This window comes from Prionailurus viverrinus, chromosome E3, assembly GCF_022837055.1.
Source record: "Prionailurus viverrinus isolate Anna chromosome E3, UM_Priviv_1.0, whole genome shotgun sequence".
NCBI classification, from domain to species: Eukaryota; Metazoa; Chordata; class Mammalia; order Carnivora; family Felidae; genus Prionailurus; species Prionailurus viverrinus.
Genome location: NC_062576.1, coordinates 25,929,897 through 25,956,807, shown reverse-complemented (window position 1 = coordinate 25,956,807; position 26,911 = coordinate 25,929,897). Strand labels below are relative to the sequence as shown.

Sequence of the window (26,911 nt, the reverse complement as noted above, 5' to 3'; positions counted from 1 at the left end):
GTTCCACCAGAGCTAGAGTTTAATCTCCCAGCCCTGCGAGCTCTGAGAAAAACTTGGTGGAGCCACACTCACAGGCTTCAAGCTTGCTGGCCAGTTGAAGTTACCTTGTCCTCTGCTGGCTTCAAGCTCTGCTCTCTCTTGGCTGCATCTGGGGCCAAAGTTCCCTGTGGGAGGCTGAGTCAGCGGATTGCCTTCTCCAGCAGTCCTGGAGGAACCTGAATGTTTATAGGCATTAAAGCCTGTATTCAGCTGAAGCAGAACCCCGAAGCCCTTTTGCATTTCTTGGGTTCAAGAGCAAGGTACTATAGAGAGAAATCTTTCAAGGACAGGTATCAGAAGGGCCCTGCCTGAAATGGCCTTGTGCCCTGGGAAAGGAGGCCTGGGGACTGTAATTATCAGCTGTCAAGGGGTGGAGGAATCCAGGTGTGGGAGGCAGAGGAAAAGGCTTGGGGCAGAGTTCAGGAGAGCTGAGGAATGGGGGGAGAGGGTCAGAGGAGGGGAGTCTGAGGCCCCAGGACTGGCGGCCACAACAGAGGCTGGGGCCTGGGCATCTCTGGGAGTTGAGACCTGCAAGTCACTTGTCTGTCATCTCTAAGCCTCACTTTCTTTATCTGTAAAACAGAGAAAAGAACAGTTAGATCCTACAGTTGTAAGGATTTAAGGAAATAGCATCTACAAAGGGCCTTCCAAATGCTTGCTTGGTACGCAGTAAGTCTTCTGTAGATGGCAATTATAATCATTCTTCTTGGTATTGTGATACATTATTATTGTTGGTTATTGTCTTAGTCTGTTTGGCAGCTGTGGTTCAAACAACATTTATTTCTCATGGTTCTGGGGACTGGGAAGTCCAAGATCAAAGTGCAGCAGTCAGATTCCAAGTGTGGTAAGAGACCCCTTCCTGGTTCACAGACCAGGCAGGTCTGACAAAGCAGGTCTGGCAAAGTGGGTCTGCATTCTCCTCAACAGGCAGAAGGGGCAAGCCAGCTCTCTGGGGTCTCAGGACCTAATCACCTCCCAAAGGCCCCCACCTCCTGCTACCATCACATTGGGGGTTAGAACTTAATAAAAGAATCTGGGGGTGGGAAGCTCAAACTTTTAGTCTCTGGCAGTTACATTACCGTATTCTGTTACTATTATAATGACCAAAAGGAATTTGGTGGAAAGAAACTGCATCTGGGGATGCAGCCTCTAGACTACTGCTTCTTAAACTTCCAAGTGCACACACCTCACTCGGGCTCCCTTTAAGTGCAGAGTCGAATTCCACATGTCTAGGGTGCGGTCTATGGTTCTGCAGTTGTCCCAAGCTCCCAAGAGTGCTGATGATGCTGTCCCATAGACCGACCTTGAGTAGCAAGACACTGAAAATTGCCCTGTCCAATATGGTAGCCACAGCCACTTGCAGCTGTTGAGCCCTTGAAATGTGGCTTGTCCAAAGTAAGGTGTGTTTGTAAGTGGATACATATTTACAATCCTCCACCTCCACCCCCCCAAAATGTAAATTATCTCTTTAGTAATTTCTTTTTACATTGATTACATGTTGAAATTATAGGATACAGCTGGTGTTGACCAAAAGAAAGAGCAAAGCTAAAAAAAAAAAAAAGTTTATTTGGTGTCTCAGAATTACAATTCAGAGAACACAGATTAGGGCTGGAACCCAAATAGTGCCCCACCCCCACTCCAGGGAGCAACAGGCAAGGATTTTTAAAGACAAAAGGGAATGCTTCTATATCTTGCTTACAACGAATTTTGATTGATGTTGGCGGAAGAAAACTGATCTTGACTGAATATAATTGATTGCTAAGGCTAAACAAAGTCTCTTATTGTAACACGTATTCAGGCTGAGTCCTTGGAATATTTGTGGTTTGGCCCAGTTCAAAAGTTCATGGTTCCACTGGTGAGGTGTGAACGTTAAGGCCCACCTCCTGAATGGCCTCCAGACTCATTTTAAAACCCCTTGACATAATGACCCCATCTTATTTCACCTTTCACATGGATTAAATAAAATATTATTGTAATTCATTTCACCCCTTTCTTTTTATGTTTTTGAATGAAGCTACTAGAAAATTGTACATTACAGGTGTAGCTCACAATATATTTCTATTGTGCAGTGTTGCTCTAAAGCTTTTCTTGTCTTTGTCAGCTAGTTCAGGGTTTATCTTGGGAAAGTGGGCTTGGGAAGCCTTGGGAAGTGGGTTCTGAGTTACTGACCTCAGACCCCCAGAGGTCCACAGGCAGCGAGAGGTGGAAGACATGGACCTCAGACTCAGAAAAAAATGACCAAAATCACATGGTGGTACTAAGACTGAGTTCCAAGACTCTGTTTACAGGTCGGTGTGCACTGTAGTCACCATCAGCGCTGACCACAGGTTTCTTCTCAAGCTCAGTCTGTCCACAAAGCCCAGAATTCAGCATGATGCTCTATCTCTTCTCTTTGGTGACAGACCAGAGGCAATAACATGATGCCATGGCTAAGAGGACGAGTCCTCAAGGTGCTGAGAAGTGCGCGGGGATTCTGTGGGCCTCATGGACAACCACCACCTCTACTTGACCCTCAGGACATTGTGGCCACCTGGGAAGCAATCAGCCTGGGGAGGCAGCCAGTGCCTGAGTACTTCAACTTTGCTCACGATGTACTGGACATGTGGAGCCAGCTAGAAAAGGTGAGGCGCACTGTGTCCTAGTGTCCAGCTTGGGCATCAAAGTCTGCCCTCTGGAACTCCACTGTGACTCAGAGCTACAAGATAGGTGGACATTTTGACCTAGGAGTTTTGCAAGTCCTAAAATTTAAACTGTTTTAGGAACTGATTATCTGGATTTCTTTTTGTGTTTGTGTTCATATGCTTCCTTGTTTATTTTCCCTTCCTTATGTGTCTGTTGTGCCTCTGTCTGCATGTTATAGTTCGCTTTTTATTTATGTTAAAGGTGCTAACTTTGTATTTAGAGCAGGAGAATATAAACTATCTCAAAGCAATTTGTTTATGTTAACTTTAAGAAGAGCTTGTTTAAAGAAAAACAATGAGGGGACTAACACCATTAGTGGATTCACTAAAAGTATACTTTTCGTGGGTATAGTAAAGTATGAAGGTGGTTGCAGTTAGATAGACATGGTTCATCCACTTGAAGTGTGACCTTGGATAAATGCACCAAGCTCTTTGGATTTTTTTCACCCATATTTTTTCATCTTTAGTTTTCGCATGTATCAAATGGGAGTCATACCATCTGCCACCTGGGAAGCATATGTAGAAGATGGAGCCAGGGCCTGTTCCTGTCTACAAAGTCTGAGCTCTTTTTCCAACCTGGCATTGTCCTTAGCAGATTTCTCTCAATGATAAATACAAACAGGGTTACATCAGCAAAAATGGTGGAATCAGGATTTGCTATAATTTAATCCTCTATAAAAGCAACAGCAATGAAAAACCTTGGGAAAATTGTCAGAATCTACTTTTTAAAATTCTGGAGACTTACCAAAGGCTGGAATAGATCAGGGAGTGTTTCTTAAAGAAACACTCATTAAAGATTCGGATGAATCTCCGTAAGAATGCCCCTGAGATATTACTTCATTATGTAAAAATAACGTATGCCTCGTGACAATTTTGGGAAAATTTTAAAACACATCTGATGAACTCCAACTTTAGGGAAACAAGGACTGCCAGAAAATGTTACCCTCTACGTTATGTATGCACTTAGCAGATTACCTGAAGTCTGACTTTTTAAAGTTGAACTGTACGTTTTTTAAACTTGATTGCCCTTGAAGCAGAAAGTATAATGTTTCCAAAAAAATGATAACACATCTCTAATTAATATAGATACTCAATGGAATCTTTATCAAAATCCCAGGGAGCTTCTTTGCTGAAATCTTCTCCAAAAATTGATGTGGAAACGCAAGGGACCCTTAATAACCTCAGCAGCCTTGAAAAAGAAATACAACCCTGGAGGACCCAAACCTGCTACAGAGTTATAGTAATAACTGTATTTTTTTTTTCCTGTGTGAGGAAAAAAAAAAAGACAGTGTAACACTGGTATAGGGATAGATCTGGATGGATGGATGGAATAGAATTGAGAGTCCAGAAATAAACCCATAAATCTATGATCAGTTGATTTTCAACACAAGTGCCAAGAAAATTCAGTGGGGAAAGAATAATCTTTCCAACTAGTGGTGCTGGCACATATTATGATTCCATCCATATGAAATATCCAAAACAGGCAAATCCATAGAGACAGAGTAGATGAGTGGTTGCCAAGGGCTGGGGAGAGGGGAGAATAGGAAGTGACTGCTAATCTGTACAGTGTTTCTTTTTGGGATGATGAAAATGTTCTGGAATTAGTGGCAATGATCACAGCACTTTGGGAATATACCAAAAACCACTGAATTGTGCACTTCAGAATAGTGAAGTTTATGGTATGAGAATTATATCTCAAAAAAAGGGGACACAAAACAGTAGGAATCATATGCTGTCTTTTGCATTTAAAAAAAAGTGGTATGGAAAACAGAATATACTTAATGTTTACCTAAAGAAACACTGAACAGATATGCAAGAAACTAATAATACTGGTTACTCATTGAGGCAGGTGAAGTGAGGAACAACATAGATGGGCATAAGGATGGGAGGAAGACTCTCAATGCATCTTTCCATATTGTTTTGAATTTGAACACTGTTGAACACTGTGTTGAATTTAAACACTATTGCAACAAAATCAAATAAAACAGTAACAAGCAAACAAAAGTCCTCAACAAATGTTTTCCTTTTCTTTTCTGCCTACACTGCCATCTAGGCTGGACACAGGCCCCCGATCCCTGCATTCTGGTGGGTCAATGGCACGGGAGCAGAAGTCAAGTGGAACTTTGAGCAGCTGGGGCAGCAGTCCAGGAGGGCGGCGAATGTGCTAAGGGACACGTGTAGCCTTCAGCCTGGGGACAGGATGATGCTGGTGCTCCCGCGGCTCCCTGAATGGTGGCTGGTCAGCGTGGCATGTATACGGACAGGTCAGTGAGCAGGGCTGAGGCTACCACTTGGGGCCGACACACCTGCCAGAGTTTTGCAGAGTCCACATGGTTTGGGAGATGGAGCAAAGTGAACTTTACGTGGAGTTTTGTTTACTTCCCCTTTGCCTAACAGTCACAAACTTGATTGAGCACGGGGGGCCAGATAGTAATGTAATTGAGGAAAGCAGGTAGGTGTGTGGCGGTAGGGAGCACTAGTGACTGCCGGATAGCGCAGCTCACATGGCTCATCAAAAGAGGGCAACTGCTTCTCAACTCCAGCCAGATGTTTCCGTGTGTGAATGAGGGCCAGTGTTTCCAGCACTTCTGACTTTGTAATAGAAAACTCTGGATTTTTATGGGGGAAGAAAAACTGTTGAGAATGAAATAAACTTTAGAAAAAATCTGAGTGGAACAAACCAAACATATTTTTTGCTGGTCATGGTTTGGGAGCTGTGAGCGTGTGGAGAGTAATGCAAGTATGCATGAGAGACTTTCCTAGTCAATCTACATTACTTTCACTCTTAGACTTTATGGCTCTCACCACCACAGCATCTACCAGCTGCCAAGGGAAGAAAGAGAAGGACAAAATAATCAAAGCCATAAGATTAGCCCTTGAGGATTCCTCCTCCTGCTGTTATGATGGCCAAGGCAATGGACCATTGATCTTCTTGGGGTGATTCTTCCAGCACAGGAGCAGAGGCGGAAATAGAACTCAGAGGGCCTCTGCTGACCCTCTGATGCTCTTATTGAAAGGGCTGGAGTTTTCATGCTGACTTTACAAAAGCAAGACAACTACTTTTGGTGGAGAGCTGGTTTCTCCACCCACTGGGAACTTTCCACCACTTGAAAGGTTGACCACGCCCTCCAACCCTGTCCATAGAACACTGTCTGAAATATGGATGTTTTTACAAGTAATGTTTGCAAAACAGAGGGGGATACAAACTCATACCAGAGAATTAGCTTTTCTATACAAACAAGTTTAGTCAACCATTTTGTGAATGGATTGTCAAAAAAAAAAAAAAAAGGCAGGAACTTCTATTTTTATATACTCTTGCACAAAATATAAAAATCACCATTATAGTACATCCAGCTTGAGGAAAAGAGACAGGCCCACAGGTTTTGGGAGTTCTCCATATCCTTCCATGGCATATAAGGTTTATTTAAATGAGAGCCTAGGTAACGGAGCCCTTATGCTTTTCTTGAGGATCTACTATGTGCCTGGCAGTGTGTTGGGCACTTTGCATGATCAAAACTTCTTTCTGGGGTATTATTTTCATTATTTTTCCTGTTATCTAAATGTCTCCAGTTCCCCCAATTGTGCAGATTCACCCATTTCTTTGATGTCCAAATAAAATAGTTCAAGACTACATCATACATGACCATGTCAAGTCTAACATCATCTCCAACATTTTAGAGGATCCCCAAGCTGGATGTCCTTATATTCTCACATTGCCATGTTCTCCTGATATGCACTTATTACTGGTCTTCTAGTCTATGGTGTTAGACTCATTTCTCTTGCTGACATCCCTAGCTGTCCACCATCTGCTTGGACCCCCAAAACAGCACACACAACTCCAGGTGGGACAGACTTCTGGAAATAGCTAAAGCAGAGGGATGAAGTAAAGAGATACCATTCACCTCCCAAAGTGTTCGTGCTGGGTTTTAAAACCTGTAAAAGCTTAGGAGATAAAGCAAAGTGTAATGAGAACTTTGGTTTCGCTCCATCACCATTTGGGATTGGCCCCTTCCTCTGTCTACTGTTCTCACTCACTGGCCATGTCAGGATGACCCATTCTTTTAGGATCTCTTTCTTCTCATCTGTGAAATGAGAGTGCTGGGCTCAGTGGGTGTTTACAACCTCCATTCTGAGATGCTCAGGTGGCTTTTCAGGTGTCTGATAAAATTTGTCCATGTTTTATGCTTCCACATCCCTTCCCCTTGGGAAGAGATGGACTCAGCTGCATTCAGAAGTGGTTTTGGTTGATGTTATACAAGCTCCCACCTACTGTACCTACCCTCCCACCACCCACCCCAAGAGATCCACTCTCAACACTAGGATTTATTGTAGCCTTTTGTGTGAAGGCATGGCAAACCAAGGAGCTAGGTCATTTCTAAAACAGTATTTGAGATCTTGGACCCTTAGGTTTACCACCTCTTAGACTCACAATCCCAGTTCTACCACATGTTAGCTGTGTGATCTTGGGCAAGTTATTTCATTTAATTAAGGCATAAGGGTCTAAGTCTTAGTTGTTGTTTTTGTTGTTGTTGTTGTTTGAATCTGCAAAATGGGTATAAAAATAGCACCTACTCATCAGGGTTGTGAGAATTAAATGAAATAATGCATGTAAATTCTTAGCACATGTAAGTGCTCCATAAACATATTCTGGATTCCATTATTGTCATTATTGTTACCTTTTCCAGTTCAGGCATTCCAACCCTGACCAGTCCCTTCCTGTTCCTTTCTCTGATGGGACTATCAGGGTCTGGACTTCTTCACAAGGCTCTTCCCCTGCTGCCCGGTCAACATCCCCTCTCTGTGTGGTGCCAGGGGCTGTCATGATTCCGGGTGTCTCTCAGCTGACGGAGAAGGACCTCAAATACAGGCTGCAGGCATCCAGGGCCAAGTCCATTATCACCAGTGACTCCCTGGCTCCGCGGGTCGACGCCATTAGTGCTGACTGCCCCTCCCTTCAGACCAAGCTACTGGTGTCAGACAGCAGTCGGCCAGGCTGGATGAACTTCAGGGAACTCCTCCGGTAAGTTGGGGTTTTCCAGAGAACAGCATAAAGATGATGCCAAGGTTTTCCCCCTTTAAGTAATAGGGGATGGAGTGTATTGCTGATTGTACACGAAGAGAGTGAACCAGAAAGGAGCACTCAACTGTGGAGATCACGTGGACCTGAGACCTAATCACAGTGACCGCCTTAAGATCCTTCAAAGTCACTCACTTTTCAGTACTAGAATTGTCATTAGCTTTTCTGGGTGTCTTTTGCTTCTGTCATGGTGCTAGTGGTTACAGAACTGGTAGCCAGAGTAAACTAGATAACCCATATGATGCACTTAGGACATAGTGGGTGGTCAATTAGTAATATAATAATAGCTGCCATGCATTGAGTGCTTGGTGTATGCTAGGCATTGTGCTCGGTAAGCATTTACCTACATTCATTCATGCACCAAAGATGTAATGAACATCTATTTTGTGTAAGCATTGTGTTTGGTGCTCTTATTTAATATTTGGAAAAAAACCCTATGAAGTACCCTTTAACCCAATTTTACAGGTAAGGAAACTGACACTGGAAAAGTAAAGTGACTTATGCAAGATGCTAACAAGTAGTTATATGATGGTTGGGACAGAACCAAAAGCCATCTGCCTTTGAGCAACGCCCTGGTGGAAGCCTACCTTGGCATTTGAGATTTTGTCCTGATCAGAGGCAGAAACAAAAAGGGGCCCTGTCAGAGGCCTGTACCTTGAAGTCACACATGCACATTCCACAGACCAACTACCACCCATTCACCTGGGTGTTGTTTCACTTTATTTTACTTTTCTTACTAATATCAACATTTGTCTCTTATCAGTAGCTTTATTTGAAAAAGAACTATGTGCCACATTCACTTAAATGTGTTACAGATTTTTAGGATTATAAGACCCACAAGCATGCATTGCAAGTAATTTATCTTGTATTTTCAAAAATATTATATTTCCAATATGTGACATTTTTTATAATATATTATTACGTTATATTTCATTGCAATAATCATCAGCAGAAACTTGAACAGAAAATACTCAGCACGTGTAGGTAGTAAAGTAAAAAAGATATATTTAGAAGTTTGAGGACATGGTAAATAATTTTTAGATTGTTCTTGCCTATATTAGAATGCAAACTTTCTACTAAAAATTATGGAAAATTCTGTTTATTTTGTTTTACTTATTTATTTGGCCATTTATCTTTGGGTACTGTTTTAAATTCAGATTCCCACATCTGACTTACTTAACCAGATGTACCTGAGCAAAGGCCCTGGGAATCTGTATTGTAAGAGATCTGCCCAGATGACATTGATGAGCTGCCGGGTTGGCCTAGACCAGGAATTCTCAATTTTGACTGTCATTAGAATTACCCGAGGAGCTTTTAAAAAAACCAAAATATACAAAAAAAAAAAAAAAAAAAAATCCTAGTGCCCCAGGCCCACCATCAAAGCTTCTATTTTTCTCTAGGGTGGAGCCTGGGCAATGGGATTTCTTTTAAAAACTCACCAGATGCCCCTGTGGTCCAGCCAGGATTGAGAACCAGTGGGTGAGAAGATTTGCCAGATCACAGAACTTTAGGAGTTACCCAGATCTCAAACCCACAAATTTAGGGAATCCTTCAGCCCTAAATTACCTGGAATTGGGGTGAGGGCAAAGCTGTGCCTTAAATGTGCAGAGGCATAGACACAGAAACGTGCTTATCCACCAGAGAGTCCTCATGCCCAGGTGGAGGAGCACAGGCTCTTTTGAGTGAGTTGCTTCACCAGTTTTGAGCCTCAATTTCCTTATTTGCAAAGGGCTATAATGATAGTACCTACCCCCTAAGGTGATTGTAGGGCTCAGAGACAATGCCAACTGGAGCTTCCAGCACAGTGCCTCACAGGTAGTATTTAATAAGATGGTAGCCAGTATTGTTGTTGTAAATATTATTGTTATTATGACTATTTTTACTACTTGTAATACCACCTAGGATTTTTATATTTTACAGAGAGGCATCCACAGAACACAACTGTGTGAGGACCAAGAGTCAAGACCCACTGGCCATCTACTTCACAAGTGGCACTACTGGGGCCCCCAAGATGGTTGAGCACTCCCAGGCCAGTTATGGACTGGGTTTTGTGGCCAGTGGAAGGTACCAGGGGACAGCTCATCTGGCAGATCAAGTAACAGAAAGTAGGGAATGAGCCAGAGAAATGTAAGAGGCATAGTGGCAAGAGTGAGGTCAGAGAACTAACATGGGGCACCTGGGTGGTTCAGTCAGTTAAGCGTCTGACTCTTGGTTTCGGGTCAGGTCATGATCTCCACAGTTTGTGAGATCGAGTCCCGCATTGGGCTCTGAGCTGACAGTGTAGAACCTGCTTGGGATTCTCTCTCTCTCTGCCTCTCCTCTGCTCATTCTCTCTCTCTCTCTCTCAAAATAAATAAACTTAAAAAAAAAAAAGAAGAATGAAGTCAGAGAGCTAACAAAGTGTGAACTCAGGTAGAATCAGAAGGCCTTGCCTGGGCTTTACTTTGAGCAAGGTGAGAAGCCATTGGAGATTTTTTTGTTTTTAATTGTGGTAAGAGATATATAACATAAAATTTACCATCTTAACCTTTTTAAGTGTAGAATTAGTGTTATTAAGGACGGTCACATTGTTATACAATCATCCCCACCATCCATCTCTGGAACTTTTCCATTTTGTAAATCTGAAACTCTATGCCCATTTACACATTAATTCCCCATTTCCTCCCTCCTCAACCCTGACACCCACCATTCTACTTTCTGTCTCTATGAATTTGACTACTCTGGGAATCACCTATAAGTGGAATCATACAGTATTTTTCCCTTCATGTCTAACTCATTTCACTTAGCAAATGTCCTCAGGTTTCATCCATGTTGTAGCATGTGTCAGAATTTCCTTTCTTTTTAAGGCTCATTAATGAATATTGCAACGTATGTAACTTATCAGTGTTGTTTATCCAGTCACCCAAGGATGGACACTTGGGTTGCTTCCACTTTTTGGCTGTTATCACTAATGCTGCTATTAACATGGGTTTATAAACATCTATTCAAACCCAAATTCTTTTGGGTGTATATATCCAGAAGTGGAATTGCTGGATCATACAGTGATTCTATGTTTAATTTTCTGAGGAACATTGGAGTATTTTGGGCAGAGGAGTGATGTGACCTGATTTGCTTTTTGAAAGGATCTGTCAGGAGTTTGGGTTGAGAATAACCTGTAGGGGACAAAGGATGAAGCAGAGGCCCATTTCAGAAGCCAGTGCATTAAGAGGCAAAGATGGAGGGAGGCTTCCGCAGGGGAAGTGAGAGGAGGCAAGATTCTGAATGTAGTTTGAACATAGGCCTAATAAGATTTGCTGACAGGTTTGATGTGAAGTGAGAGACAGCGAGGAGTCAGGGGTGATGCCTCGTTTTATGGCCTGAACAATTAGAAGCGTTAACTGGCAGTGGGAAGACTATGTTGAGCAGTTTGGTGGGAAGAACACGAGGAGTTCATTTTCAGCGTCCTAAGTTTGAGATGCTTAGTAGACATCTCCATACCCTGAGTTAAGAAAGGACATATTGGGAGGTATTTGGAGATACATGTGTAGAGTTAGTGGGAAATATTCATGATGGAATTGTCAGCAAGGTAGTACTTAATGCCATGATATTGGATGAGATCAGCAAAGAGTAAAAGACACTGGGAAGAGAAGAGGCCTGGGCACTGAATGCCTGAGGCATTTCTGCAATGAAGTGGTAAGCAAGGAGAACTAGGAGAAGGAGACCAAGAAGGAGCAGCCAAGGTTGAGGACCAGGAAGACCGTGTGTCCTAGAATCCAAGTGCAGAACATGACCACTTGTGTATTTTCTATGCTCACAGGCACCGCCTCCCCTTCCTTGGATGTCCTTCCTTCTCTGCCTCCCCTGTGTAGTTCCTGCACATCATTTACATCTCACTCAGCCCTCACCTCCTCTGGGGAACCATTTCTCAGATCCGTCTCCATCCTGTCTCTGGGTTGGGTGCCCATTCTCCAGAATTGCATAATTGCATAATTGTAAAATGGCTCTGTGTTTAACTCTTTGAAAGCTTGCTCTTCAGGGTCTTCCTAGATGTTTAAACTTACTAAACTGTAGGCTCCTCAAAGCAAGACTGATCATTCTTTGCTACACTCTAATGCCAAGTGTAGAATAAGTGCTGAATAAACTTTGCCCGAATCAAGAAGTTTCCTCATCACATTGTACTGAGATTATGTGTTCCTTTACAGATCACTCCTTCTAGATTGTGAACTCTTCAAAGCGTGGGATCTGTCTGTTTAATTCTGTATCCTTCGCCTATGGCATAAATACACAGAATATGCTCCATAAATGCTTGTTGAGAGAAAGAGTGGCTCTAGGGTTCTTGTACCAATTTGATAACTACAAGTGAGTTATAAGTGAACCTTGGTCAAGGCTCCAAATAAGGTAACATTGATACTGTAATCCTTTTTAAAAGAAGAAGCACTGCTGGAGGTTCTGACTTTCTCTAATTTTTGGCAGGCATTGGGTGGACTTGACCAAATCAGACATCTTCTGGAACACCTCAGACACGGGCTGGGTGAAGGCAGCCTGGACCCTCTTCTCTGCCTGGCCTAATGGATCTTGCATTTTTGTGCATGAACTGCCCCGAGTTGATGCCAAGGTTATTCTGAATGTAAGAAACAAAAATATGGCTTATGTGTTGGGTGTAAGTGAAATGAGTGGAGTATAGGCATTGGGGATGCCTGGCTGGCTGAGTCAGTAGAGCATGCAGCTCTTGATCTCAGGGTTGTGAGTTCAAGCACCACATTGGGGGTTGAGATTACTTAAAGAAATAAGGCTTTTTAAAAAAAAGGAATACAGGTTTTGAATTTGCAGGAGAAAAGGCATAAGTGACCACAAGGCCTCTTTGGTGCTGATATTAAACAAAATGGCTCCCAGGACCATCCATATCTGACTCCTGCCCACCTGGCTACCTTCAGTTATTGCCTGTCCTATAACTAGATTCCTGGACAAGACCATTTAATATCTCTGAACATTTTCATATTGTATGTTTTCTGCATTGGGTGCCTCCCCCTCCACCAATTTCTTCCTGTGCTCCTGTCAAAACCCTAGTTACTTTTCCAAACCTTGGGGAAAGCCATACTCTACTCCTCAATTCCATGTGCTACTATCCATGGTGCCTAGTGTGAATATTTCACCCAGCTGGAGTATCCTGATGACTCCTGCCCATTTTCCCCGGGTTTTGTCATAATTATTGACCCCATAATTATTGACATAAGGCACCTTCCTTCTGCCCTCTACATCCTAACCACCATTCCTTAAAACATCTGAGGGGCCGTCTGCGGGTGTGTGCTCTTTGCATTGAGGTAAGCTGTGTCACCTGGTGGCTAATAGCATAGACCATGCCATCATTCAGACCTGACCTCTGATCCTACATCTTCCATTTGCTAGCTGTGTGTCCTTGGGAAAGGTACCTAACTTCTTTCCTTGAGATGAGAAAATTGAACCTCAGTTTCTTCATCTGTAAGAAAGAAAGGGATAATACAGTCCTATGGAGAATGAAACAATCCTAGGCATGGGGCCTGGCACAGAGTGGGCTGCTAACACATATTGACTATTATTGCCATTACCAAGCTCACCATCATCATTTTTCACTTAGGGCTTGATCAGCCAGTGTGTACCTTGTCCCTCTACTGCCTCTAGCCCCTACCTAGTATATTAGTTATCTATTGTAGTAAGTTACCCCTAAACTTAGCAGCTTAAAACCAACATTTAGTATCTCACAGTTTCTGGTGGTCAGGAGTCTGGGAGCAGTCTAACAGGTGGTTCTCAATCAGGGCCTCTCATGAGGTAGCAGTCAAGCTGTCAGCTAGGTATATCCATGTTCATAGCAGCATTATTCCTAATAGCCCAAAGGTAGAAGCAACCAAGTCCCATTGGCAGATAAATGAATAAACAAGATGTGATACATGCATACAGTGGAATATTATTCAGTCTTTAAAAAGAAGGAATGACACTTAGGGCACCTGGGTAACTCCATCAGTTGAGCTTCCAACTTCGGCTCAGGTCATGATCTCATGGTTCCTGAGTTGGAGCCCTGCATTAGGCCCTGTGCTGTGTCTCCCTATCTCTCTGCTCCTCCCCTGCTCATGCTGTCTCTCAAAAATAAATAAATGTTAAAAAAAAGGGACTAACCCGTGCTATATCATGGATGAATCTTGAAGACATTATGTTAAGTGAAATAATAAGCCAGCCACAAAAGGACAAATACTGTATGGTTCATTTATATGATGTATCTAGAGTAGTTAAAATCATGGAGACAGAAAGTGAAATGGTCAGGAGAAATGGGGCAATATTTTATAATGGGTACAGAGTTTCAGTTTGGGAAGATTTTTAAAGTTCTGGAGATGGATGGTGGTGATGGTTGTACAACAATGTGAATGTATTTAATGCCATTAGACTGTATGTTTAAAAATGGTTAAAATGATAAATTTTATGTGATGTGTATTTTACCATAATAAAAGAAAGACGTCTGCCAGGACTGCAATTACCTTAAAGCTTGACTGGGACTAGAGAATCTCTTTAAAAACCCACTCATGGTTTTTAGAGGACTTCAGTTTCTTACTGGCTATTGGCCAAAGGTTTCAGTTTCTGACTATATACACTCGAGTATACTCATGACATGGTGGCCTGTTTTCCCCAGAGCAAGTGACTTAAGATAGGGGGAGAGAGGGATGGTACCCCAGACAGAAGCTGTAGTATTTGTACAATCTAATCTCGAAAGTGGCATCTGTCACCTGTGCCGAATGCTCTTGGTCACACAGACCAAACTTGGTTTTGGTAAAATACCAGGAAGTGAAGTCATCTGGAGCCACCTTGGAGGCTGGATGCCTCGTGGAGGCTGGATGCCTCATGTAGTTTTCAACTTCTCTGCTCTGGTAATGAGAGTATGAAGACCCAGTTCACCTGCTCCATCTGCACAAAGGCCCACCCCAATACCTCCAATTGTTTTTGTTTAGACTCTCTCCAGTTTCCCGATTACCACCCTCTGCTGTGTCCCCACCATCTTCCGGTTGCTTGTACAGGAGGATCTGACCAGGTACAGCCCAACTGTTAGATGCTTTGGGGACCTAAGTATGTGAATGTACAGTACATATACATACAGTATATGTACACATGCACACCTATGCTGTCATACCACCTCTGTCTGTGTTTCTGTCTCTCTGTCTCTGTCTCATCTCTGTTCCTCTCCTATCTCTCTCCCTCTCTTTCTCTTTCTCTCTCTCTCTGTGTATATGTATATATATATGTGTGTATACATATGTATATATATGTGTATACATATATATGTATATATAATATACACACATACATCTGTGATTCTCTATATAGAGAATATATATCTAGAATATTATATATATCTGTGTTTCTCTCATGCACACATACTCAAGCACATAGGCATCTATATCCTTTGCAGATGCCCCACATAAATGAAATTCTTGCCCCTCCCCCCACCCAGGAATTTGCATCCAGATGGAATTGGATAGATTTAAGATAGTCTGGAATTTTAGCACTTGAGGTGGGCTGTCTCTCCATCATATACCCATAGGCCATTCCCTCATCAATATGTCTGCTACTTCTGTGAGGTTGGAGGAATTATTGGATACCTGTTAGCCACCTATGGAATGGGATTTGTGGCCAAGGCCAAGGACTAGCAAGCCCACCACAATTGATGTTCCATGCCTCAGCCCCAGATTAAGCCCATTCAGCCGCCCTCTGAGTGAATGCCTTGGGTATCCCACGGAAGGCAACAAGACACTGTGTGCCTATGGCTCCCATCCTGGGTGAATCCAAAATGACATCTGCTAGCAGGTCAAGTCTAGTTGCTGGGGTATGTGGAGAAACATCTGTTGTTCTTACTGACTCTGATCTATGTCTGCCTCTTCTATTCTTTCCCAAGTTGTGGGGAGTTGTCCCCACCCTCCCCACATCTTCCCTCATCCCATGTATCTGTCCGTGAAGCACCAAGGGAGCTCTTGCATGTCTCTCCTGGGGAATTCTTTCCTAATGTAAGAATTCATCCTATTCACTGACCCGTTGTGTATACCTCTATATCATGGTTTTAACAGAAAGCAGACTCTGAATGACTTTTTTCAAGAGCAATTTGGTTGAAAGATACTAGGTAATACTAATTAATACGCAAACCGAGTTTATCCAAAAGGGGGAAAATGGTTGAAAATGTATTTGCAACCACCAGTTGTTCACATTTTGCATAATTTGTTAAATGGAAGGGTAGATTTGCAATGTATTTAATATCTGTAGGAATTTTGGCCCATTCTTGACAATTTTCATATTCCTAGAGAGCTACTTTCTACTGTTTAAATTTGTAATCGATTTATAACCAGGTGGCTGTCCTAAGCAATTTACTGTCTGTTTGTTTTCAATGAAGTTATTTTGGCCAATTGACTGTTATGCCAAAACCTACTATATGAGGTTCTGATTTTTCAGAATCAGACAGGATTGGTTTTTAAAAAATTACCTGCCCTTGAGGAACATGCGTGCAAAGCCAGAGGATAGGGTAGTTGGAACAGATTATAAAGCCTGCCTTTTACCCTCCAGTGCGTTTAGATGTCTAGACCTGAGCAGCAGTACTGGAGAGTGAGGTGGGGGATGGGGAACTCCTGACATAGGTGGCCTTATTTTCCAACTGAGAAAGGTACCAGTTTCAGAGCCTGAGGCACTGTCTGACCGGAGGAGAGGCCCTGAATCCTGACGTGAGAGAGAAATGGAAGAGCCAAGTGGGCCTGGAGCTGCATGAAGGCTATGGCCAGTCTGAAACAGTGAGTGCTGCTGGGGCCTGGGTCCCTGCCACAGGTCACCTCCACCTGGGCTCTTGGCCAGTAGGGGGAGATGGCCAACCCACCGAGCCTCCTGCCTTCCAGACACCTGTCAGGGACTGCCCTGCCCACTGGGAGAAGCTGATAACAAAATCCCATCAGCTTTTCTTCCCTTTTGGTTTAAAGATAATTTGAAGTGATTTCACAATGACACCACAGCCAGCAAACCAACTCTCATGGCCAAGGGTGCTGTTTGTGTCCACTAGGACAGCCTACCTCTGTCTCTGGTCAGCACTCACGATCTTAGACACTATTCCCCACAGCCATCTGGGCAGCAGAGATTTGGTGGTCAACTGAGTCTTTCAGCTTAGTGACACATTTGGTTCTTTACGTGTGAGTGCCCAGTAGGCGTTCAGTAAATGTGTGGTGACTATGGAAAGAAGAGAAGGAAGGAAGGGATGAGGAAGAGACAGAAAGGAAGAGGGGGGAGGAGAGGAGGGAGGGGAGGAGAGTTAGAAGGCAAAAGTGAGAGAAAAGATGGGCACCAGGAAGGAAGCGAAGGGGATAAGCTTCCTCCTTATTGGTACTACTTTCTCTCCAGGTTGTAATCTGTGCCAATTCAAAAGGCATGAAAATCAAATCTGGATCCATGGGGAAAGCGTCCCCACCTTACGATGTGCAGGTAGGCAGCCTCCCCTAACTGCTGCTGAAGCTTGGTTCAAAGAGAACACAATGCATGTTCTGGGTTAGCGACAGCAGGCTTAGCTGGGGGGTGGCCTGGCTGTGCAGATATCCAGACACTGCCCTATGATCTCTCTGCCAGATTGTGGATGATGAAGGCAACATCCTGTCTCCGGGAGAAGAGGGAAATGTTGCTGTCCGAGTCAGGCCTGCCCGGCCCTTCTGTTTCTTCAGTTGCTATTTGGTAAGTGGCAGGGGATGGCCATTTTCACAATGATTTCTGTGTGCCGAGCATTGTGTTCCAAGATTTATAAACACCTGTTTGTTTAATTAACCCTTGCGATAACTGCATGAGGTAAGTTGGTATTATTATTATTGATAAAGAAATTGGAAAGATAAAGTGACTTATCCAATGTCAAGCACCTAGTATGTACAGGACATGGATGTGAGCATGGGTATGTCTGAGAGTGTAAATTTAAAACACAGGGGAGACCCCATGATTTCAATGATGAAAAATTGCAGTTCAGAGAAGGGAAGGGACTTCATAAAAGTCAAACTGCAATTTGTGTCAGAGCCTAATTTTCAGAATTCTTTTTGTCTTGAGTCTTGTGTGCAAGAGGGGTTTACTGGCAGGGCTTGTGCCCAAGAATTCTAGTCTAAGTTTCTGTGATAACCCAGTAATTACCTCTCTCTTGTGCCCACTTTTGTTGGTGTTTATGATGGGCTTTCTTTTTGTGAGACTCCTCTATAAAGCTCTATTGACATGGTTCTCAACCCTGGTTGCACATTAGAAACACCTTGGAAGGTTCAAAACACTACTGATACTCAAGTCCCACTGAATGAGATCAACCTTTCTGAGGATGTGGATCAGTTCCCCTGGTGATTCAGATGTGCAGCCAAGGTTAAGAACCCCGACTTTAGTAGGAACTCTATCTGGCTGTATGCGAAGCTGCTAGTCCGCTACACCGGGAGGAACACATAAAAATCAGTCCATTTGTTTTTAGAGTGGTGTATATGTGTTTTAGTGGCTTCTGTGACTACAAGAGAAATAGTCTTTCATGGCATGGTATTTCATTTAAAGTCACAGAAGCTTACCTACCAGAATAAACCAAAAAAAAAAAAAAACAAAAAAAAACAAAAAACCAAAAAAGCCTCCCAACAATAAAACAGTAATACACCAATCAGAAATAATTTAAAATTTTTGGGGCGCCTGGGTAGCTCAGTCGGTTAAGCACCCGACTTCGGCTCAGGTCACGATCTCGCAGTCCGTGAGTTCGAGCCCCGCGTCGGGCTCTGGGCTGATGGCTCAGAGCCTGGAGCCTGCTTCTGATTCTGTGTCTCCCTCTCTCTCTGCCCCTCCCCCATTCATGCTCTGTCTCTCTCTGTCTCAAAAAAAAAAAAAGTTGAAAAAAGTAAAATTTTTAATGTATTTCCTTCTAATCATTTTTGTAAGCAATAGCAAATCCTTGACTTTTCTGAATAATTTATACATTCATTATTTATTGAGTGGCTACTTCATGCCGCTAAGTATCCAGCAATGGCAGGGAAGACATGACCCTGGTCCTCACAGCGCTCACATACAAGACCTTTCTGGGTCTGTGATCAGCCCATTGAGGGAGTCAAGTAATTTGTTAAGTTACTTGCTGCACAAGAATCTTTACTTGTTTCAACTTTTTCTTTGCAACACCAACTGTTAGTTTTCTTCTTGAGTCCTTTTCAATTAAGGAAAAAAATTAAATCTCAACGAAAAGTGATCTGTCATGTCAGCTTGGTCAGAAATAAAAGTTTGATATATCCATAGATAGCTAAGTTTTGGCAGATTCTTCTATTTCATTGGCCATGTGTTTTATTCCGGTGCTGATACCATAAAGCCTTATCCAGGAAAACATTCCCCCAAATTTTAATATTTAGTAGAGTAAAGGTCTTTCTTCCTCAGCTTCTTTACAAATGTTTTACCTACTCTTAGCTCTCTACTCTCTCATATACATTGTAGAATCAACTTGTCAAATTCCATGGAAAATGTTTGCTGGTATTCTAATGAGTGTCACTACATCTCTAGATCAGTTTGGGAGAGAATTAACATATTTATGAAATTCAGTCTTTCTAGCTTTCCATTTATTTTTTATTTATTTATTTTTTTAAATTTTTGGGACAGAGAGAGACAGAGCATGAACGGGGGAGGGGCAGAGAGAGAGGGAGACACAGAATCAGAAGCAGGCTCCAGGCTCCGAGCCATCAGCCCAGAGCCTGACGCGGGGCTCGAACTCACGGACCGCGAGATCGTGACCTGGCTGAAGTCGGACGCTTAACCGACTGCGCCACCCAGGCGCCCCTCTAGCTTTCCATTTAAATGTATCTTCTTAAATGTTCTAAAGAGTTTTTTCTCTGTATACTTCTTTCAGGTTTTGTATGAAATTTATTTTTAGGTATTGACAGCTTAGCTTTTTTCTTTTTTCTCAGAATGCAGTTTTTAAATTGAGGCATAATTTACATACAATAAAATGTATGTAACCTATGTTATGTGTACAGGTCAATGACTTTTGACAAATGTATGCACTTAGGTAACTACCACCAAAATCAAGATATAGAACATTTTTATCCCCCCAGAAAGTTCCCTTGTGCCCCTTTGCAGTCAATCCCCAAGCCATAGGCAATTGCTAAATTATTTGTTGTTGCTATAGAAAAATTTTGCCTATTTTTTAAAAAATTTTCTTTGTTAATGTTTATTTATTTTTGAGAGAGACAGAGTGAGACCAGGTGAGGGGCAGAGAGAAAGGGAGACACAGAATCAGAAGCAGGCTCCAGGCCCTGAGCTGTCAGCGCAGAGCCCAATGCTGGGCCAGAACCCAGGAATCATGAGATCATGACCTGAGCAGAAGTCAGACACTTAACTGACTGAGCTACCCAGGTGCCTCGCCTTTTTTTTTTTTTTTTTTTTTTTTAAAGAACTTTATATAAATGGAATCACAGAGTACTCATTTTTGTGTGTCTGGTCTCTGTCACTCAGCATAATGTTTTTGACATGCATCCAGATAGTTGAATACAACAGTAATTAATTTGTTTATTTTTCTTGTTGGGTAGTAGCTTCTTTAAATCTTTAAGAATCAGAGTTTGATTTTCAGTTTTTCATCTTTCCTCTACCCCTGCTTTGTGGCCAAGCCCTCACTTTCTACCTTTAGTGATTTCTGAGCACAAAGAGTGTGTTCTTTTATGCAAAAAAACAAAAACAAAACAAACAAAACCCAGAGCCAGTGGCCCTGTGGCCACCTTCCTGTGTTCCAACTATGTTTCCTTGGACCCTTCTAAAAATGGTAGCGAGGGGCTGTCCTTAATCATTTCCTGACACTTCCTTCCATCTAAAAGAGAGAAAATGCACACATTTCATAGCTCCTTGTCCAGTGTGAAATTCTGGCCAGCTTGGTCTTTGGGAACTTGTGGACTTCCTGTTAGGGGTCCCTGGTCTCCTACATGGGGCTGCTAGGGCCATAGCTGGCTTTAGTGGCTGTGCTGAGATGGCCCTTCATGGACTTCTTTTGTCTTCCAGGACAATCCTGAGAAGACAGAGGCATCAGAACGAGGGGACTTTTACATCACAGGGGACCGAGCCCACAAGGACAAGGATGGCTACTTTTGGTTCATGGGACGAAATGACGATGTGATCAATTCCTCAAGGTCAAGCTGTCTGCTCTTTCCTTCTCTTTTTGAAGCTTGGTGGGGGCGGGTAGGTTACTTAGAAGAATTTGCTTTTCTCTTCCAGCTACCGGATTGGGCCTGTTGAAGTGGAAAGTGCCCTTGCTGAGCACCCAGCTGTCCTGGAGGCTGCTGTGGTCAGCAGTCCAGACCCCATCAGAGGGGAGGTGAGTAGTCCATCCAAGAATATTTCCTTAGCATATTAAGGAATATGCTTAGCAGAGTATATTGGAAACTCCCAGCAGAGTAAGATGGAAACTCCCCCATATCTTCCCCTGACTCCAGATATTACAAAGTCTGAGTGTCACCATCAGGCACACATTCCTTTTGGTTAAGCATTACCCTCATGTATTTAGAGACAGACTGTCTAGAGGGACATGATAAGAAGATACCAACACTTTGCTGTCAAGTGAACATAGAACTGGGTCCAAAAGAGGTGGACTGTTGGGCAGGAAATCTTGGTGAACGCAGGCTCTGTCATCCATCCTGTCCAATAAAGAGTACTTTCCCATTTGCAGGTGAGGATATAGCAAGCATGCCAGACATGACTGCTGAGGAATATCCAACTTGAGGGAAGACACAATAAGTATCCAAAGTGACCTTGATATAGCGGAAGGATGGGCCAAGTTTAATAAGCTGACCTTTCTTAGGAGAAATGAAAATTTCTTCCCATGGGTCCCAGAAGAATAGATAGAATGGGAGGATTAAGCCCATAGGCAGACCTATGTGTTTTTCACTGGCTGTAAATGCAACATAATCCTACTTATAGTGTATTTACCTTATGAAAGTTGTGCAAAATCGGGCTCTGTTCTCAGAAGCACCAGGGCCACAAGAGTGATTCTCATCTGGGCACTGGACTACTCACAGCTGCATCATTTTGTTTAAAATACAAAATTTGTAGGGGTGTCTGTGTAGCTCAGTCAGTTAACTGTCCAGCTTTGGCTCAGGTCATGATCTCGCGGTAAGTTCAAGCCCCACGTCAGGCTCTGTACTGACAGCTCAGAGCCTGGAGCCTGCCTCAGATTCTGTGTCTCCCTCTCTCTCTCTGCCCTTCCCCCACTCGTGGTCTGTCTTTCTGTCCCTCTCAAAAATAAATAAACGTTTAAAAAAAATTTTTTTTACTACAGATTTCTAGACCTGAAGTCAGTCTTGCTGAATCAGAGCGTTTGGGGATGCAGCCCAAGGCATCTTCATTTTGACCAGAAGCCCCTATCCAAGTGATCCTGGTGCCCATTAAACTTTCAGGCCACGGGCACCTGGGTGGCTCATTTGGTTAAGCATCTGACTCTTGAATCAGCTCAGGTCACGATCTCACAGTTCATGACAGCGCAGTCTGTTTGGGATTCTCTCTCTCCATCACTCTCTGCCCCTCCCTGCCATCTTAAAATAAATCAGTTAACATGAAAAAAAACTTTGAGGCCAATAATTTGGAAAAAGGGAGGTGGGAATCCCATGTCTGTGTTGGAGAAATCACAGCTGGAAAAGTACAGCTAGTTTTGTATGCCACAAATTAACTGGGGTTTTGACAAATGGCTGTGTGCACAGTTAATCTGCTTATAGTACTCAGAACAGAGCCTGGCATGTAGAAGGTACTCAATAAATGTTTGGTAGTTTTAATGGCCAGAGAAAGCCCTTCCTAATAACCATATCTGTTTGACCTTGGAATGGTAGTGAGATGCCCGCCTTTGGGAAGTATGCAAGGATGGTGAACCACCACCTAACAGGATGTTGTTGACTGAGCTATATGCTGGGGTGGATAAACAACCTACTGGCCTTTGAACTCTTCCATTCCTATCAGAAACCATGTTCTGTTGTGCCTGAATTCAGGACTCCTCCTCCATGGCAGGAGGCAGCCTGCAAAGAAAGACTCAGGCAGAAACTACCAAGGTGCAGAATGTCCCTCAGGATGCCTGGCATGGAAGCTGTGCAGCAAAACGTTTGCTGATTGTAAACACTCATATATTCGGGCTCAGAAAGACCCATCTCCCCTTGGGAGAGTGGTCTGCATTTTCCTGAATCCTGCCTATCTGGGGCATTGCCAGTTACCTTTCTAGTCAGGAAGACCTGGAAGGTATGGACCCTAAGGAGTTTGTGAAGCTCTTTACTCCAAAGTATTTCCATTGGAAGAGAAGCCCATTGACTGCTAATGGTGTCATTTCAGGAAAGGAGAGAAGTTTGGGAAACAGGTAGGATCCTGGAATCATTCCATAAAAGCCAGTGCTTCCAATAGTTGTTCCTGGAAAGGAGGCAACAGGGCAAAAAAAATGATGTTGTCCATTTCGCTGGCTGAATCCTGCTGGCAGGATTTTCGTGCTGGGCTGGCAAGTGTAAGCACTTATTTACAAGGCTAGGTTAAGGAGAAAAGAGTTGTTATACAGGGCCTGATTCTTTCTGGTTTGGGGGTTTTGTTTTTGGATTTTTTTTTCTGGCAGGTGGTGAAGGCTTTTATAGTCCTTTCTCCAACTTACTCCTCTCAAGATCCAGAGAAACTAACTCGGGAGCTCCAGGAGCATGTGAAGAGGGTGACTGCTCCATACAAGTACCCCAGGAAGGTAAACATTGGGGGTTCTAGGACATGATGAGCTGGGAAATCACCTGAGCACACACTAGGTGGATTCTCTCTCAGGGTCAGGTGCTGGGGGGATGAAGATACAAATAACTCTACCTGCTGCTTCAGCCTTTTCTCCCTATTTCCCCATCAGGCCCACCCCAAACTACAGTTTGTTCTGACCCTAAAAAGTGGCATAAACCAGGTTTGGGGGGATGGTGCTGAATTGTTGCTGGCAAGGTCATATGCCCCAGGCCCTAGCCATTTTGGTCTTAGCCATTTGGAGCAATCTGTGAATCACGGAGGTTTTCCAATGAAGCAGCAAAGGGTAATGACTCAAGACAGATGTCTTTCTGGGAAATGATGATTTCAAAATGTTTTTGTTTATGGCCACTAGGTGACCTTTGTTTCAGAACTGCCCAAGACGGTTTCTGGAAAGATCCAAAGGAGTAAATTGAGAAGCCAAGAGTGGGGGGAGACGAGAGGCAGCCCACGAAAGGCCCCATAGGCCTCAGAAGCTTCTAAGAGGAGCTGGTGCGATCACTGGTTAGTCCTTGTTTGGAGCATCATCCCTTCCACCTTACAGTATCAGAGACTTTCAGTTCCAAATGGGCATCTCCAGAATCATTGGAGGAACCTGGAGGACACTGGAGGAAGAGAGCAGAAGAACATCACTAACCCAGAGTGCACATCCACCACCAGTCTAGTGGCGGTGTTTGGTGGCTTGACTTCCCCTTCCTCTGTCTGGAGGCATCCTCAGCAGCTGCCTACTGGTCTTCCTTCCAGCCGGCTCTCTGAAGGACAGGTCATCACAGAGTCAGGGCACCTGTGATCTCATTCACTGCCCGTTGGAGTATAACCACTCGACCCTTTTGATAAAGCCGTTTGGTAATCACATCCAGGGTCATAAAAAATTGGTCATATCCTTTAGCTCAGAAATTCTGTTTAGCAGTCATTACAAAAGAAAGGAGTCAGGGGTGCCTGGGCAGCTCAGTTGGTGAAGCGTCCAAATCTTGGTTTCAGCTCAGGTCATGATCTCACGGTTCATGAGATAGAGACCCGCGCTGGGCTCTGTGCTGACAGCTCGGAGCCTGCTTGGGATTCTCTCTGTCTCTCTGTCTCTCTCTCTCTGTGCCCCTCCCCTGCTCATATTCTGTCTCAAAATAAATAAATAAACTTAGGGAGAAAAAAAAAGGAAGGAATTCAAAGGACATTTCTGGAGCATTGTGTTAAAACTATGGAAAAAATTGAAAAATTCAATGTTTAACCAACAAGGCAATGATTAACTCAAGTGTAACAGATTAACTCAATAAATATTGAGGCTTTAAAAAATATGCCTTGGGGAAAACTTGAGCTAAATTAATTTTAAATCAGAATAAAAGCAGTATATGTATAGTGGAGAACCAAAACTTTGAAAGGGAAAGGGAAAACTATGGAAAAATGCCTGAAAGGAAATACTTGTGCTAAGAGCAATATTCCTGGGGATTGAAAATAGTGGACGATAGTTCTTTCCTTTCTGTGTGTTTCTTTATTTTCCTGGCTTTCTCAGTGAGTCTGTGTTAACTATTTTAATGAAAAAATTATTTTAAAGAAACAACTCCCCCAAGCCACAATCTGCCTCCACAGACCAACACATCATCCCCCAAGTGCTAGTGTATTACATTGTGCCCAGGAAAGACATAAAGACCCAAAGCCATCTCCCAGGCCCAGAAACAGAAAGGTTCTGGGCAGCTGAGACCAGCCATGTGCAGCAAAGCAGATAAAAGCTCAAAGTGATCTTTAGTGCTGTTTGCCTGACCCCCAGCACCTCCATTCACCCACCAGTCAATATTTATGGAGCACCTGCTCAGTGCTGGGCTCTGGGAATACAAAAAGAAGCAAAATCCAACTCAGTTGATACCTATGTGAGTCTGTTTTGGCTTTCATAACAAGTACCACAGACTGTGTGGCTTTAACAACAGAAATTTATTTCCACAGTTCTGGAGGCTGGAAGTCCAAGTTCACGGTGTCATTGGGGTTAATTTAATTCTGAGACTTCTCTCCTTGGCTGTATGGCCATCCTCTCCTATGTCCTCACATGTTCCTCCCTCTTTTGTATGTGTCTATGTTCTAATATCCTCTTCTTATAAGAACACCAGTCAGATTAGATGAGGGCCTGGTGACCCCAGTTTAATCTAATCACCACATTAAAGGCCCCATCTCCAAATACAACTTGAGGTATTGGGGATTAGTACTTTAGCATATGAATCTGGGGGACACAATTCAGCCCATGACTCTAGCCTTACAATCCAGTGGGGACATTGATGTTATTCATCAAAAGAATAAGGCACATAATGCACAACTGTGATAAATGCCACGAGGGAAAGAGTTTAGTTAAAACATAGATTGACGGGACTGATCAATCTATGGGAGGACTCGGGATATCAGGACAGCCTTCCATAAGGAAGTCCCTGGTGAACTGAGATTGAAAGGTGGAAGGAAACTAAGTAAAAATATTGGGACCCAGTGTTCTGAATAAAGGATATAGCATGTGCAAAGGCCCTGAGGTGGGAGGGATAGGTTTGTGTTTCTAAGAACAGCTCACACTCAGCACCAGCTATGTCCAGACACAGTTCCAAATGTCTTAACTCTCAACCATCTTGTTGAATAGGTACTGATAACATATTTGCATTTTACAGGTAGAACAAAGAGGTTATGCAATTTGTAGTTCAGGATGGCTTGTTAGGAATTTTGTCTTCAACGAGTGCTAAGAAGCCCCTGAAGGTTTATGGCGTGAAATAATCCTCTTAAAGTTTCACTAGCTCTTAAAAAGAAAAAAAAAAAACTTGTCAAAAGTGATTTACTTGTTTTTAAGTCTTTTGCCTTTATGGCATGGACAAATTCTCCTAATTTAATTTAATTTAATTTTTTTTTTAAATTCTCTTAATTTTAAAGGTGGAAATTCAGAGGGCTTTGGTGATTTACCCCAACCCAACAGGTCTGACTTTGCAACCCCATTAGTGCTCTTAGCAGGGGTTTGGAGTCATGTATAAGACACTGCTGGAATTCCTAATGAGTCCCGCAAATTGTCAGTTCCTTAAAAGCCAGGGACTTGGAACTGGAGTCTTCTCCTCTAAGCCCCTTGGCCGAGCCAGTCGGTTCTCTAGCGGTAATCAGAGCTCCCTACCCAGGGTCCTTTGTCCAGACTTCAGTCAGTATAAGCCAAGGATGATGAAGGGCAGGGGTGGAGGCATGGGGAGGCCCACTCACCCTCCCCCAAGAACCCTCCCAAACTGATACCCTTGACCGCCCCTCCCCCCTTCAGCCATTTCCCCCACAGTCGCCCCAGCCCAGCTTGTCTCCAAAACGAAAAAGGCAAAACTCAGCTGCAGCTGCACCCTTGGGAGCCAGGCACCAGCACCCTACACTTCCCCACCAGCAGCCC

At 43.3% G+C, this 26,911-nt stretch overlaps 1 protein-coding gene across 1 annotated transcript; it reads left to right on the top strand.

The window, feature by feature from the left end:
* The first annotated feature begins 161 nt into the window (after positions 1-161).
* ACSM5 (acyl-CoA synthetase medium chain family member 5) lies at positions 162-24,476 on the top strand. Its single transcript, XM_047839366.1, has 14 exons — positions 162-299; positions 2,442-2,660; positions 4,774-4,984; positions 7,533-7,740; positions 9,718-9,861; positions 12,250-12,403; positions 14,751-14,830; positions 16,448-16,571; positions 17,170-17,250; positions 17,392-17,493; positions 20,794-20,921; positions 21,007-21,106; positions 23,372-23,491; positions 23,885-24,476. Exons 2-14 carry the CDS (start codon positions 2,457-2,459, stop codon positions 23,993-23,995), a joined length of 1,767 nt encoding a protein of 588 aa, XP_047695322.1. The 5' UTR covers positions 162-299; positions 2,442-2,456; the 3' UTR covers positions 23,996-24,476.
* Positions 24,477-26,911: the final 2,435 nt, after the last annotated feature.